Below are 13735 nucleotides of genomic sequence, written 5' to 3'. Positions count from 1 at the left end.
CAGAGGATACTCTGGGTCTCATGGCCCAGAATCATTGTGGAGCATCCCTCAAAGGAACTTTCCCAGGCTTCCCACACAGAAACAGCAGCCTCTGCCCTACTCTCTCCACTGACTGACAATGTTTTTCCTTATAGTCCTCAAGATTAAGATTCCTACTCCCCCTGCACCCATTCTGTTACCTGCCCACTCCATCAACAGGTAAGCTTCATGAAAACAGGGACATTTGTCTAATTTGCTCACTGCTATATTCTCAGCATCCAAAATAATGCTTAGCATATAATCAGCTCCCAGCATTATGGAATGAATTTGTTAATAAATAACTAACCATTCACTCCATATTTCAATTGCCTTTTTGTTTTTTCAAAACTCCCACCATGTAAAACCTCAGTGATTTGGGTTATAAACATCTAGTACTGGGGCTGGTGATGTAGCTCAATGGTAGAACACTTGCCTAGCACGTCCAAGGCCCTAGGTTCTATTTTCATTTTTTGGGTACCAGGGATTAAATCCAGGGGCCCTCAGTCATTGAACCACATCCCTAGTCCCTTTTATTTTATTATTTTGAGACAGGGTCTTGCTAAGTTACTGGGGCTGGCCTTGAACTGGCCCTGAGTTGCTAGGATTGCAGGCATGCACCCCCAAGCCCAGCATGGAACTAAGATTTAACATGTGATGTGGTCTTTGTTTCCCTTCTCCAGGTACTAGAAAGTTCACTGGAGAAGATGAAGTTGGAGGTAACTGTGTGTGCATAGGGCTTTGCCAATGGGAAGGGGAGGAAAGCTGTGTCCTGGGCAGATATATGGGAAATGTAGGGTCCATCTGTTAAGGGGTATCCAGTCCCCACCACTGCCTACCCTTCAGTGACTAAGTCTGAAGAGACTCCAGATGCATCTGAGTGACTTTGACATCTTGGAACTGAAGGACACTGGGGCACAGGTGGTTCCCCTATCTTTTCAATAAAACTTTATGACTCAATCAAGATCCTGAGAGTTTTTTTTTTAATACACAATGGGTTAGTGACTTAGAACATGTGAAAACTCTTCTCCATATCTCAACAACACATTTTCCTCTGGAGGAAAAATAAGCCTGGCCAGGTAAGCACCGGGAATAACAGATGTGTTTTTGCAAGATTATACTCAAGGGACAGAAAATAAAGGTTCTGCTGGATGCAGATGTCCTAAAAGCAGCAAGTTTATCCTGTAACCTTGCCAACGCAATGCTTACTGTTCTCAACGCTAAGCTGGAATGAGGGGAAGAAGAATATTCAAAGAGTAAATCAACTTGAAACTCCAAGGCAAACAAGAGCAGAAATAGGAAAGCCCTTGACATTGAAGTCAATCATTAAAATTGGGCCATGCCTCTCTTGCCTCACTGATGTAGAATTGTAGCAGAGCTAGATTTATCTTGGAGGCTGTCAGACATTCTGGAAAGAATTGGAAAGGGCTGCAATAGGATTGAGGCTCTGCCACTTACTGCAGGCAAAAGTGATTTGAGGAGTGGTGGGAAGGCAGGCGCCTTGTCCAGATGGCTCTCCTCCCTGCCCCGAAGGCTTGGTATTACGTCATAGTAGTAGTTCCTGCTATTAAAGAATCAGTCTGGCTGATTCAGAGGAGACCAAATTGCATCACTGAACTAGGCAATGGCAGAGCTGAGACTCAAGTTCTTATCTGCTCTACTCCAAAGCACTTGATCTTGTCACTATTCCTTATTATCTTCCAATGGGTGATTAAGAAAAACACAACCTACAGGTTGTACTCAAATGAAATCAGTCTTAGTGACCTGCTTAAATGAGATACCCATAGAGAATCAGAATACCTGAGTTCAGATCCCATGTTTGGACACTTTTGAGATTTGCATGATCCCAAGAAAGTCAATTTCCCCTTACAAGAATGGACCTAATGTTGGTGCCAGTCCAAAGAGGATAAGTTGAGATTCACAAACAAATTGTAAAATGTCAGTAACTCACAACAATGCAGAAATGAAGAAATTTTTTTGCTTAGGCTCTGTGTGTGTCTCTCAAGTCGTCTGGGGACTCTTCTTTATATTAGCCTCACTCTAGCACTTAGGCTGATGGAGCATCCACTAATTGGAACACTCCTGGCCACCTGGCAGAGGGGGTGGAGATGATGAGAATGCCTCATTCTGCATTTAAATGCTCATCTTGAAGCTGACCAATATTATTTTGGGGAGCTCACAACTCCTTGGACAGAACATATTGTTTTTAATTAAATGATAAAAGGACAAATTATGTAGAAAAAAAAAACAAACTGTACATCTTTGCATTTTAAGTTCAGGGAAGCAATAACTCTCTGTCTTTCCCCCCATTTGCAGGTACTTTTTTCTGAGAAGTCTTATTGGTGAGTGCTGGTAAATTTTCAGATGCTCATAATGCCTACCACTAGTTCAGGATGCAACAAAGAAGTGAATTTTTACTATCAGAAGACATTGAAATGGTCGTACAAACTTTGAGCCTATGAAAAAGGTGTAATGCCTGAGAAGGATCATAGAATCATAGGATTTTATATCTGTAAAAGACTTCAGCAGTCCTCAGCTCATGTGCTTATTTTCTCAGAGGAGAAAAAAATAAGGCCAGAGAAGGGCCATGACTTGCCCACAGTTACAGTCACACAGCAAGTTAGTGTCAAGGCCACTAGTTAGTGCAAGTCCTCTGCTTGCCACACACAACACACTATAGACTCCTTTCCTCTAGTTTTACCTTCTCATCTGAAGTGTTTAAACCAAATTTTGCTCATTTACAATCTGTTCTTCCTTTAAGCTCTTGGAGTCACTGATCTATCTAGACCTGAAAGCTATTCCTCAGGGATCAAGTCTGAAAAAAAATTAGAAATGGCTGGAAGTGTGGGTTATCTATACCTCATCTTTATCCAGTGTGCCAAGGCGTAACTCACATCATTTACATGGTCCTGGGAAAAGAGACTAGGAAAATGGAGATTAAGACCAAAAAAAAAAAAGGCAAAAGTAAAGAAAAGCCCTGTGTTCAAAGAACTTCCTGTCCAGATAAGGAGGGAGAGAGGAGTACAAATTATAGCTCAGAGACCACTAAAGGGAAGGAGGCAGGGGAGCCTAGAAGTGGAGCTGTGGGAGAAGATGAGCAAGAGGAGAGTCAAGGAAAGCCTTGTGGAAGACGGTTCCTGTGAACTGACCCTTGGAGGACCATGGGGACGAAGAGCAAGAATAGCCAAAGAAAGGAGGGGAAAGGGCAGCCCAGGCAGAAGAATCGAGCACATAGCTGGAGGCAGACCACAGCTCAGCTCCCCAGGCCCCTGGACACAGCTGAGCCATGCTCTGGGGTGGAGGCTCAGGCCCCGGTGAGCCAGGCCAAGGAGGCTGGACGTCCACCTTTGAAATCTGGGAGGAGGGGATCACTGTTACACTAGTGGTAGACTCAGGGAAGATGGGCTTTCAAATACCATGAAATTTACTCTTCTCTAGCGAGAAGCAGTCAAGTGGTTTAGAGGAGAAAATGAACCCACTTTAAGAAAGCTCTAGGTTGTGATTTTTGATAAGTGGTTTTCTTGGACGTCAATAAAACAGCACAAGACTCTGCTTCCTTCTCCTCAGGAGAGGCACAAACCTTTCTCTACATCTCTTTTTCCTTCCAGCAAGGAAAGGGCATAAGTAAAAAAAAATATATATATTTTTTAAATTTTCTTTCTCCCTTGCCCCTCCCCGCTTTACAGTGAAAGCTCATCCTAGAGGACAAAACAATAGATTTCACTAACTCAACGTGAGGCTATGGGGGTAGATGCTAAATTTCCCTCCTTGGCTGTCTGTGTCTATGTGGGCTCCTGCCCTCCACAGCGTCTGTGTATGTGGTGATGGGAATTGAACCCAGATGCCCATGCTTGCTTAGCAGGTGCTCTACCCCTGAGCCACAGCCCCTGGTTTGGGTCTTTTCCCTCCCCACTCTCCTCCATGGCACTCAGGTCCTATGGAAGCTGGGCGCTGGTCTCATCCATGCCCCCCTAATACCTGGAGCATGGGGGAGTTTAGCAAGTGCTGAACAGTGGGAAGGAATAGTAGACAAACACAGAAAACTTAGGTCAGAGTCTGTTTCTCGATTTGTGAATTCTGTTATGAGAAGGCTTCTTACTGTGGAACTGACCTACCATAACATTGACTTGCGCCCATCACGAAGCATTCCACAAATAAGGAGAATGTGCATTATGTGCCAACCACTGTTCTAGGCATCAGTCAATAGAACAGACAAAGTCTTTACTCAGATGTTTGTGTTCTAGAGAGCAAGCCAAGCAATAAACAAACAGACAAATACAATGACAGATAAGGCAATTACTGTGATGAAAAAAATTAAGCAACATTAAAGGATTAGAGTATCTGGTGGTGGCCAGGAAGTCTCCTTGAAGAGGTGACACATCTGAGCAGAGACCAGCAGGAAGCAGGGGAGCATATCATGAGACTCTCTGGGGATGGAGCAGTACAGAGAAAGAGAAGAGCAAGCTCAGGCTACCCACTTGCTGTGTTGTTAGAACAGAGAATTGCTCATTGTGGGGGGAAAAGAGAAGCATGGGAAAAAAATCAGAGATACCTGTAGGTCATGGGCAGGGCCTCCAAATTGTCCATAAAACATACACCTATACTTACATGTATCTTTAAATAGTTCTTTTAAATACTGGGTCTTTAAGCCACAGTTTTCTCATCTGTAAAATGGGGATAACTATTTGTCCCTCATGGGATTTCTGTGAGGATCAAATGGGAGGTTTCTGCCTCAGGTACCTTCATTAAATGCAGCTATTGTTGTGGCTACTGTCTCTCTACTCTAGCCTCAGGGCTTGTTTCCCTCTAACTTTCTCTTGTGCTATGAGAGGAGGCATCACCTGGCACTATCTTCTTTCATGGTTCTGTTATTTTCTTGTATATAAAAACAATACCTTTATTTTTATTCATTTGTTTTTATACAGTGCTGAGGATGAACCCAGTGCCTCATGTATGCTAGGCAAGCGCTCTACTACTGAGCTATAAACCCAGCCCCGGTTATTTTATTTTATTTTATTTATTTATTTTTGTTCCAGGGAGGGGAGGAGCTATCCTGGGGTTGTTTAGAAGCAACCCTGTTTTCAAAGGTGCATCATGGGTGAGACACATCCAAATGTACAAAAATACTATGCATCAGGCTGCAGCAAGAGCTCTGTGGTCCCAACCTATAAGCAGAAGCTGATTAAAAAAATTAAGCAACATTAAAGGATTATGTTATGGGTATGTGTGGTAGCTTAGACTTATGAAAAAAACCCTGGGCTCAGGTTGCCAAGGACCTGTGTTCAAAACTGAGGTGCACCAGTTACTGGCCCAGAAATTCCTGGACAAGTCTCTTCTGTCTCTCTGAGCTTTAGTTCCCATCGCTGTAAGATACTCAATATATGATTCAATATATAGGTCTATAGGTCACATAGGTCTATACATATATATGCAAACTGCATAAACATGGAATGTCACAGGAAATGTGGAACAAATGATAATGGGTACATTGAGAGCAATGTATTTGAAAAATCACATACAGCCAAAGGCCGGAATCGAACGAGTGGGTTAATAACATAGGTGCTTTTAACTACATATCCGTGAGGTTGCCATTGAAAGCAGATGGGTAGAATTCATTTGGGAGTTTATACTAGGCATTTAACGAGGACCAGTGAAATGAAAAATGGTATTTGATCAGGATGAAAAAAAAATGAACTCCCTTTTTATAGGCAATGCTGGCTTGTGAAACTGCCTGTTACCCTGGAATGGCAGGACCCAGTACAAAGGGGACAGATGCGGGAATTGTGTGTCTGTCCAGCACTCCTGTGGGATGTCCTTCCAAAGCCTTCTGGGTTAGAGGCTCTTTCTTACAGAATAAGTAAATACCATGAAGCTGCTATCCTGTGCATGGATAAGAGATCCAAGGCTCCAGATAAAGGATTTAGATGTTTTTCATTAGACAGGGTTATAGTGTTATTTTCCAAGTCTGCCCCTTATGAGGGAAGAATCGTTGCTCTCCATATGTTCTGTTTCGAATGGGTGGTGTGGGAAAGGAATGCATTAGCAGAGGCCCTGAATCCTGTGGGCCAGCCTCCCTTGATGGCGCAACTCTGCTGGAGTCACGCGCCCAGCTCAACACCTCACACCTTTAATGGAAATACTTCTATTGTTGCTCACAGAGTTCTTCTTGGTTTGACATCTCCTACCTGGAGAGGCAGCTGGAGGGATTGAAACACACTGCTGAGATTTCCCCAGTGCATGTCCTGTCTCCTGTCCATCTGTCACCGTGTGTTCATTCCCTCCATCAGTATCAGACCCTGGGGAGAAGGAGGCCATCCAGATACTTGATCTCACACTTGGAAGTCTTTTATGGCATCTCATTAACCACATTGTAAAGTTTTGAGCTTTTAAAGCTCTAACCTACCTCTCCAGCTGTCCCCTCTGGCCACGGTCCTTGCCTTTCTATACTGTGTTCTCCTGTGCTAGGGAACTGCCCGCTTCCTGAATATGGCGGGCATAGATTCTCCTGCCCCTGTATTTGTGTTCCTGCTGTTCCTTCTGCACAGAATTCTTTCCTTTGGATCTCTAGACAGAAAACTCCTATTCACTCTTCAAAGCCTGATAAGACTCTTTTCAAAACTAACTCCCCCTTGCCCCTTCCCTCCGTGCCTTTTCAACTCATGGCACTAGTTCTTCCAGCTAGAATGCAATAGGGGCTGTGTAATCTGAAAGTTGCTGCTTCAAATCCTGGCTTGATCACATGCTGGCCATGTGATCTTATGTAACATGTATCATTTTCTGTGTCTCCATTTCCTGAAATATGCAATGGAGACAGTCACACGGGAGCAATGATGGATGCTGCATGGCACATCTGGGGTGAGACCTGAACACGACATCGTTCCCAAGGAGCTGAGTGCACAGAAGGCAGTAGGAGGCAGAAGCTATTCCTGTAGCCACAGCTCTGTAACAGGGTCTCCATAACTATGCTCTGAGCTTTATTACTCCCTAGCTGTGCCCTCTTAAAGGCAATTAACTTTTAAAGAAGTAGCACTTTTAGAGGGAAAACTTACCATGAATGACTCGGTCAATGAAAATAAAGGATTGCCATCCTGCCGTTGCCTACATAGTAATTCTCATTATAAGCCTATTAGGTCACTCTACCAAACATGGGCTTTTTAAGGTGGGAAGATCCTAGGTCTGGAGGAGTTTGATCTGACATTGGGGCTCAATGAATGTCAATCACATCTGCTGAGTGAATCAGCTTGACTTGTGCATGACCCCTCCCCATCACCTCCACAGGAAACAGACGGAGTGGGAGGAAAACCAGCAGCCCTGAGACTAGGACTCAAAGCAGAATAGAAGTTTGCACTCTCAGGAAACACAATGCCATTTACTTGGAAACAGGAAGTCAGCTGGATAAGAGAAAGCTCAAGCAGGGCAGAAAAAGAAATATGCTCAAACGTGTCAAGGGCTAAGTGACAACATCCATAGACACAAAGGCCTCATCAAGTTCCTCAGCGTTGGATTTTCTCATTCCTTTCTATATTCACTTATTCATACATTCAAGTATTTACTGATCACCATTATATTCCTGGTGAGAGATCAAATCACTAAGGACAGTTCCTGCCTTTTTGGAGCTCAAGGTCTGCTGGTGCCAGGGAAGGCTGTGACTGTTTTTGCTTTGTGTGTTCCTATCAGCCATTTCCTCCGTGGCTCCCATTGCACGTGTAGTAAAGTCCTTTCTGTAAGAGTCAGCCTGGCATTGCTTCGCTAAGAAGATGAGGAGAAAGCTGGGTTCTGCCCACGCTTCAACCAGAGCTTCAAACAGGAAACACACAGTCACAAGGAAAACTCGAGGATTCCAATTTCTCTCCAAGTGGAAGTTCTAATTTTAGAGCTCTTCTCTCCCTGACCTCAGAAGACTATTAATTTTCACAAGAGCTTTGCCTTAAAAATTTATGGAGACTATTTTAAAAGACATTGTACAAATAAGAAATAGGATAGGGACATTTTGCTGAGAGGAAGGAATACAAGTGGTCAAGAAAGACCCACATTAACTGAGCATGTGCTATGTGCTCGGTGCTATGGATATTCACTCCTCTATTAAAGAAAACCATCTTCTGATCCACTCTAATAAGTAAAGTCCTTTGGGGGCACTATTCATATCTAGGAAATCATCATCAGGGAGGTATGGTGGTCACCCTCTCAACCCTATGGAAAACAGGAAAGCCAGAGAAACCCAGTCTAGGCAACTGAGTGTGTTTCTGGAATTCCCAAGCCTGACGAGAATCAATCTTCACTGACATTCTCAGTGGTGAGAAATCAGGTTACCCATTTATTGATCCACTTCATTTTTTTTTATTTTTTTTATTTATTTTTTTATTGGTTGTTCACAACATTACATTTACATTAAACAAATGCTTTTCACCAGAGCATCATCCATGCAGAAAATGTGGTGTTAGGCATTGGAAGAAAATGTCAGCGAAGATACCATCTCTACTCTCAAGGAGCTCATGGGCTAGAGGCAGTGGCAGTCACAGACATTGAGTCTCCAGGGCAATGTGATAGCACTCCATGAGAGCAGATTGTCAGGAAGCTACCAGCACCGTATGGAAGGGTCTGTTGATGGGATCAGCTAGGACTTCTCTGTGTAGGATCCAGGGCTAAAGCAGAAAGGCAGAGTGTGGGGAGGACATTTGAGGCAGAGAAAGAGGCACAGTGGTATCTTGGAAAGTTTTATGAGGCACAGCTCTGCAAAATGGAGCATGGGCCCTGCTCCACAACCTACCACTATGTCACCATTTCTGAGTTGGCCATAATTATTGTGCCTGTGAAGATTCACACCAGCCATGCTCTTTTTATCTGAGACAAAACACAGCCCTGAAGATGTAGCGGAGAAAGGAGGGCTCCTATTCTTTTTTGTTTTGTTTTTTGTTGGTATTGAGGATTGAACCCAGGGTGCTAAGCCATATCCCAGCCCTTTTTTATATTTTATTTAGAGACAGGATCTCACTGAGTTGCTAAATGCCTTGCTAAGTTGCTAAGGCTGGCTTTGAACTTGCGATCTTCCTCTTAGCCTCCCAAGCTGCTGGGATTACAGGCATGCACCACGGCAGCACCCAGCTAGGGCTCATATTCTGGCTTTGCCTCTTTCTTGCTTTGGGAGCAAGGCATCTGATATCTCCGAGCCTCAGCGTCCTTTCCTGCAAAACAGAGCTCTGACAGCTGTCTTGCGAGTTGCTGCAAGATTACACGAGATAATGCTCCTGCAGCACCTAGGCCTGTGTCTGTCTGTTTATGAATCCGTGGCATTTTTTTTGCCACTATTATTATTACTACTATTATTATCTTGAACAAAGATTAAGGTTTTCAGTTAATGTCTTTGGCTGAGACTGTTTCTGGAAGGAGAGATATATTAGACAAAGAATTGCCCCTCAATAAAAAGGTTTTCAATGTTCTCTATTAGGAATCATGAGCAATCTGACCTTGTAAAAAATAAAACGGTCTGAATTCTTTACATCCTGGCTTGGTTCCTAAAGGCAGCTAAAGTGATATTAGAGACAAAGAGAAACATTGCCGGGCAAGGCAGCAGGCTTAATTTCCGAGGTGAATGAGATGGATAGCCCCAGTGCCCAGCGGTAAACCTCTTAGTATTTATGAAACTGAAATTACACCATTCCAATAAAAGGGAAAGTTAAAGAAGGATGCACTCTACATAATGGCCTCTTGTTAGGCCTTCCTGATTACCTGGGCTCTGTTTTCATGAAAACCACCAGCGCCCTGTGTTTCAGGCCCACCATCCACTGGGGGCAGACAGGAACTGTTTATTTATCCAAATGAAAATTTACACTTAAATAAAAAATACTAGTGGTGTTTGGGTTGGAGAAACAATTACCTAGACTCCACATAGCAGCTGCAAATTGCATAGGCAGTAAAAGCAAGTCGGGGGCACAGATTACAGCGCTGCGGCCCGACATCAAAGGCAGCCAGCCTTGTTTCTTCATCTGCAGTTTGAACAATATTTCTCTTTGATCTTGGACACCAAGAACCAGCGTGGGGGAGCCAGGGGAGGAGGGGAGGTCTCTGTGTGGATGTGTAGCAACACACAGCCCACCAAGGTTGCATGGTTGAAATGCCAAGCAGGGTCAGGAAAACTCCATTTAAACAAGCAACTGACATCTAGATAAAAGAATGAAGATGGAATGGTTTCATTCAATCACTCACCCAACCGAGTGCCCATGTTGTGCTGGCACTGGAAGAACAGAAAAAGAGAGGGGCTATGTGCAATACAGTCAGAGATCTGCCTTGAAGTCTACCCTGGGTACTGCTGCCCGGGAGATCCTTGGCTTGTTTAACTTTTTGCATCTTATTTGTCTCCTCTCATCCCATCAGGCACCCATTCCCTTTTGTTTGCCACTAGGCTCCTGTCTATTGGGGTGAAAATTTAATCTTCAAGATTTGGGCGTCAAATCTTTCCCTATCTCCTTCTCTCTTGCCCTTACTCAAAACTCTGCAAATTTCTTGGGGTGGGCCTCCAGTCCTACCTTCACACATTGGGCCCCAGATCATAGCTCTGAACCCATTGGCTGGCATCTCCATTGAGCTCCTGCTGCTAATTCAGAGGGATAATCAGCCAAGTACAAGCACCTGACCCAGGACACATGACTACACAGCCCAGCTCAAGGTCAGGCAGGCAGACACACTAACAAGGAGGCCAATTTGCTGGAAGAGAGGCAAAGAAAGGACTCTGATAGTATATCAAGGAAGACACTTGAGCAAAATTCCAAAGGTGAGTAGGCACTCTGACTTCAATTGTTCAGATGCATAAGCGGACTCAGAACCATACATATTTAATAATACAGTGCTTCCTTGAAAGTGCTCCTTATAAATATATTGCACCAGTGTTCCTTCTCCACTGCCATTGTTGCAGCCCTTTCTGTCTGTACTGGCAATTTGCAACCTGCTCCCATAGAGGTCCGCAGGCTCCTTGCCCTTCCCCATCCTTCAGAAAAGGTAAGGTAGGACCCTCCATCCCCATCTTCTTCCAATAAAGCAGCCATATTTTTTTTTTATCAGTTTTACTTGTTTACTCTTCTGAAAAGTTTCCTTCAAGAAAAGATTCAGAGCCTATGGAAAGCCTAACAATTACAGGACAAGACCTGCTCTTGTTCACCATGCCACAGCCCTCCTCGTCTGAGAACTGTGGGAATCTCAGCACATCACCACCAGCAGCACCCAAGTGTCCCATTGACTAATAATAGTTACATTTAGCTTGCATACTCATGCCACCTTTCCTCACAATGACAGCCCTGTGAGCCAGGCAGTACTAGCCCCATGTTGTTAAGAAGCTGAAGCTTAGAAAAGTTAAGTAACATGCCCATAGGGTCACAGAGGTGGCAAACAATGGCCCTCAGACCCACCCATATAATATCATCACCAGGTATAGCATGGAACCCCCTTAGCTCACCATAAGCTCCTATCCATAGCCTACAACCAACCAAAGTTTGGCTATTCTCCAAATGCATGCTCTTTCCATGCTGTTCTCAAGGCTTCTTTCTGGGGTTTTCACTTGGTAATTAGCAGATCATCTGTCTAGTGACCCAAGCTCAAAACCAATGACTTCTCTTATAGGCAAACCCCTCTTCCCCACTGCCCACTAGCAGTCAAGCCACCAAGTCCTATGACCTCCTGATTTTCTTCCGTAATTGTTAGGAAAGTAGTTAAACTCTAAGTGGTTCATGCTGCCACATTACAGATATCCAGATTCAGTGGCATTTCAAGGTGCATTCTTTTTACCTGCCAAAGGTTGGCTTTCCTCTTCATCTCATTCCCTCATCAATCCAAGATGGCAGCCATACGCCTGTGCTAGTTAATTCCCTCACTCTTGATTAGAAGAGAAAAAGATGAGTTTCTCCTTGCCCCATCTCTTTTTTAGATCTAGAAAACTTCTTTCCTAAAGCACACACCTACCAACCCCAGCAGATTTCCAGTTCCTTTCATTGAAAATATCATACATCTTTCTTAATCAAAAAAATCATAATGGGAAGAGAGTGGTCATGTTAAAACTAAACTAGAATCACTCTATGATCTGGGAAGGACCCTTTGCTTCAACTTATGTTTAAGTGGAGATTAGACAGTGAACTGCTATCTCTCACCCATGTTATTACAACAGGTTCTAACAGGACTCTTTCCTCCCAATTTGGTTTCTTTTACTCCAACAACCATTCTTCAGCCAGGATAAAGTGTTCATGAAACAAGACAACTGTATTTCTTCTTTATTTAATGATTACAATGGCAAACACCAGAATAAAGCACCAACATTTGGAGGTAGCACACATAATCTGCCCCACAGACATAAAATTTATCTGCCTCCACTGTACATGATCTCATCTCACCAAGAGTTCCAGACCACCTTTTTTACCTAGAGAACTCTACTTGTCACTCAAGACTCTATTCCACAGTTTTAGTTTCCTGGACACAGGGAAACCTACAGTGCTGAATCTTAGAGCTGGGCAGGGCGGGTATGAAGAATTTGACTCAAAATTAGCAGTCAAGAGAATGTGACAGAATGTGACACAGTAGAGTGTGCATTAAAGGGACCAAAAGAAAACCAGAGACAAAGCCCCATATCATCAGCCTAAGGGCACCAAAATGGGGCATAAAAACAACCTTGAGAGTGCCTGGGATAGAAGGCACCTATGATAGTGGCTGGGGCCTCCTCCTAGCTCAGGGTCCTTACAGACACCGGGAAGACCTCCCCTGGCCCCTTTGCTCTTAGGCTCACTGCTTGCCTGTGGCTCACTCTGCTCTGTACTGCAGAAGCTTGAGTCTGAAGCCATGTGTTCTGGGCTCATACTTTAGCCTGTGTTCAATTAGAGGGGAAACGGAAGTGGGAAGCAGTACATGTGGGGAGAATCTCATTACTCCCCTGTCTCTGCCTTGGGCAGCATCACCCAGACTCTGTGTCTCTGTGACTAGATCCCTGACTGGAGAGACCCACTGAGGGTGAGGGGCTCTGGGGCTGGCTGTAGGATTCCAGCAACACAAATTCTTCACTTTGTCCCTCCAGCCTAAGGGTGGTAGCAGCATCCTGTTATCACTAATCTCTGGGAGTCAGTCAATCTTCTGCTGGCTCTGCAGCTCTTCCATCACTGTGCAACCTAGACTCTGAATTAAATTTTCTCTGTTTTCTATTCTTTGAGTGGATTCTGTCTTTATGATTGGACTCTGACCGCTATAGGCGCTGAGCTGATTCTGCAAGATTTCTCTGGGAAATCCCTCCTTGACCCCTCCTTTATTTTGCTTTTAGGAAGCGGAACAGCATGATGATAATGACAAGCCAATGGTCTGCAGTTGATAGATCAAGATTCCAACTCCAGCTCTGCCTTTTACTATCAGAAAGCCTTGGGTACAATCACCCTGTCTTGTTGAGTCTTAATTTCTTCAACTAAAGTTAAAAGTACCATCGTCTTCTGAATCATCATTAAAACCAAATAAAGTACTAGATAAAAAACATTTAGTCCAGCCCCTGACATTATGTGTTCAAGAAACGATCTCTTATAAATCAACCCTCTATCATAATACTTTTTCACTGTATCAGTGAATGATTTAAATGTCTTTGACATCTGCTACAGCAGTGTTTATCAAAGTCTAATATGCATCCAATGAACCTGTGATTGCATGAAAATGCAGATTCTGATTCAGTAGGACTGGGGTAAGGTTTCTGCATTTCTATCTCTGC

General features: G+C 43.8%; 1 protein-coding gene across 8 annotated transcripts in view; it reads left to right on the top strand.

The window, feature by feature from the left end:
* The window catches only part of LOC308655739 (uncharacterized protein), a 60716-nt gene extending 47381 nt beyond the window's left edge, over positions 1 to 13335 (top strand). For 5 of the 8 annotated variants that reach the window (XR_014023511.1, XR_014023512.1, XR_014023513.1 and 2 more), the window contains 2 exons: positions 135 to 198; positions 699 to 975. Coding sequence is in view for 3 of the 8 variants with exons in the window: in XM_081305949.1 (XP_081162075.1) it covers positions 135 to 198; positions 699 to 734; positions 862 to 899 (138 nt within the window). In the remaining 5 variants the exon portion in view is untranslated. Of the gene's footprint in view, positions 1 to 134; positions 199 to 698; positions 976 to 2331; positions 2358 to 13303 lie in introns of those variants that run through there. The other 3 variants (XM_081305950.1, XM_081305951.1, XM_081305949.1) reach the window with 3 other exon arrangements.
* Positions 13336 to 13735: the final 400 nt, after the last annotated feature.

The sequence above is a fragment of the Spermophilus citellus genome (genome assembly GCF_964194105.1).
Source record: "Spermophilus citellus genome assembly, chromosome: 9".
Lineage (NCBI taxonomy): Eukaryota > Metazoa > Chordata > Mammalia > Rodentia > Sciuridae > Spermophilus > Spermophilus citellus.
Note: the sequence above shows the minus strand (reverse complement) of the source record. Positions and strands in the feature narration are given on the sequence as shown.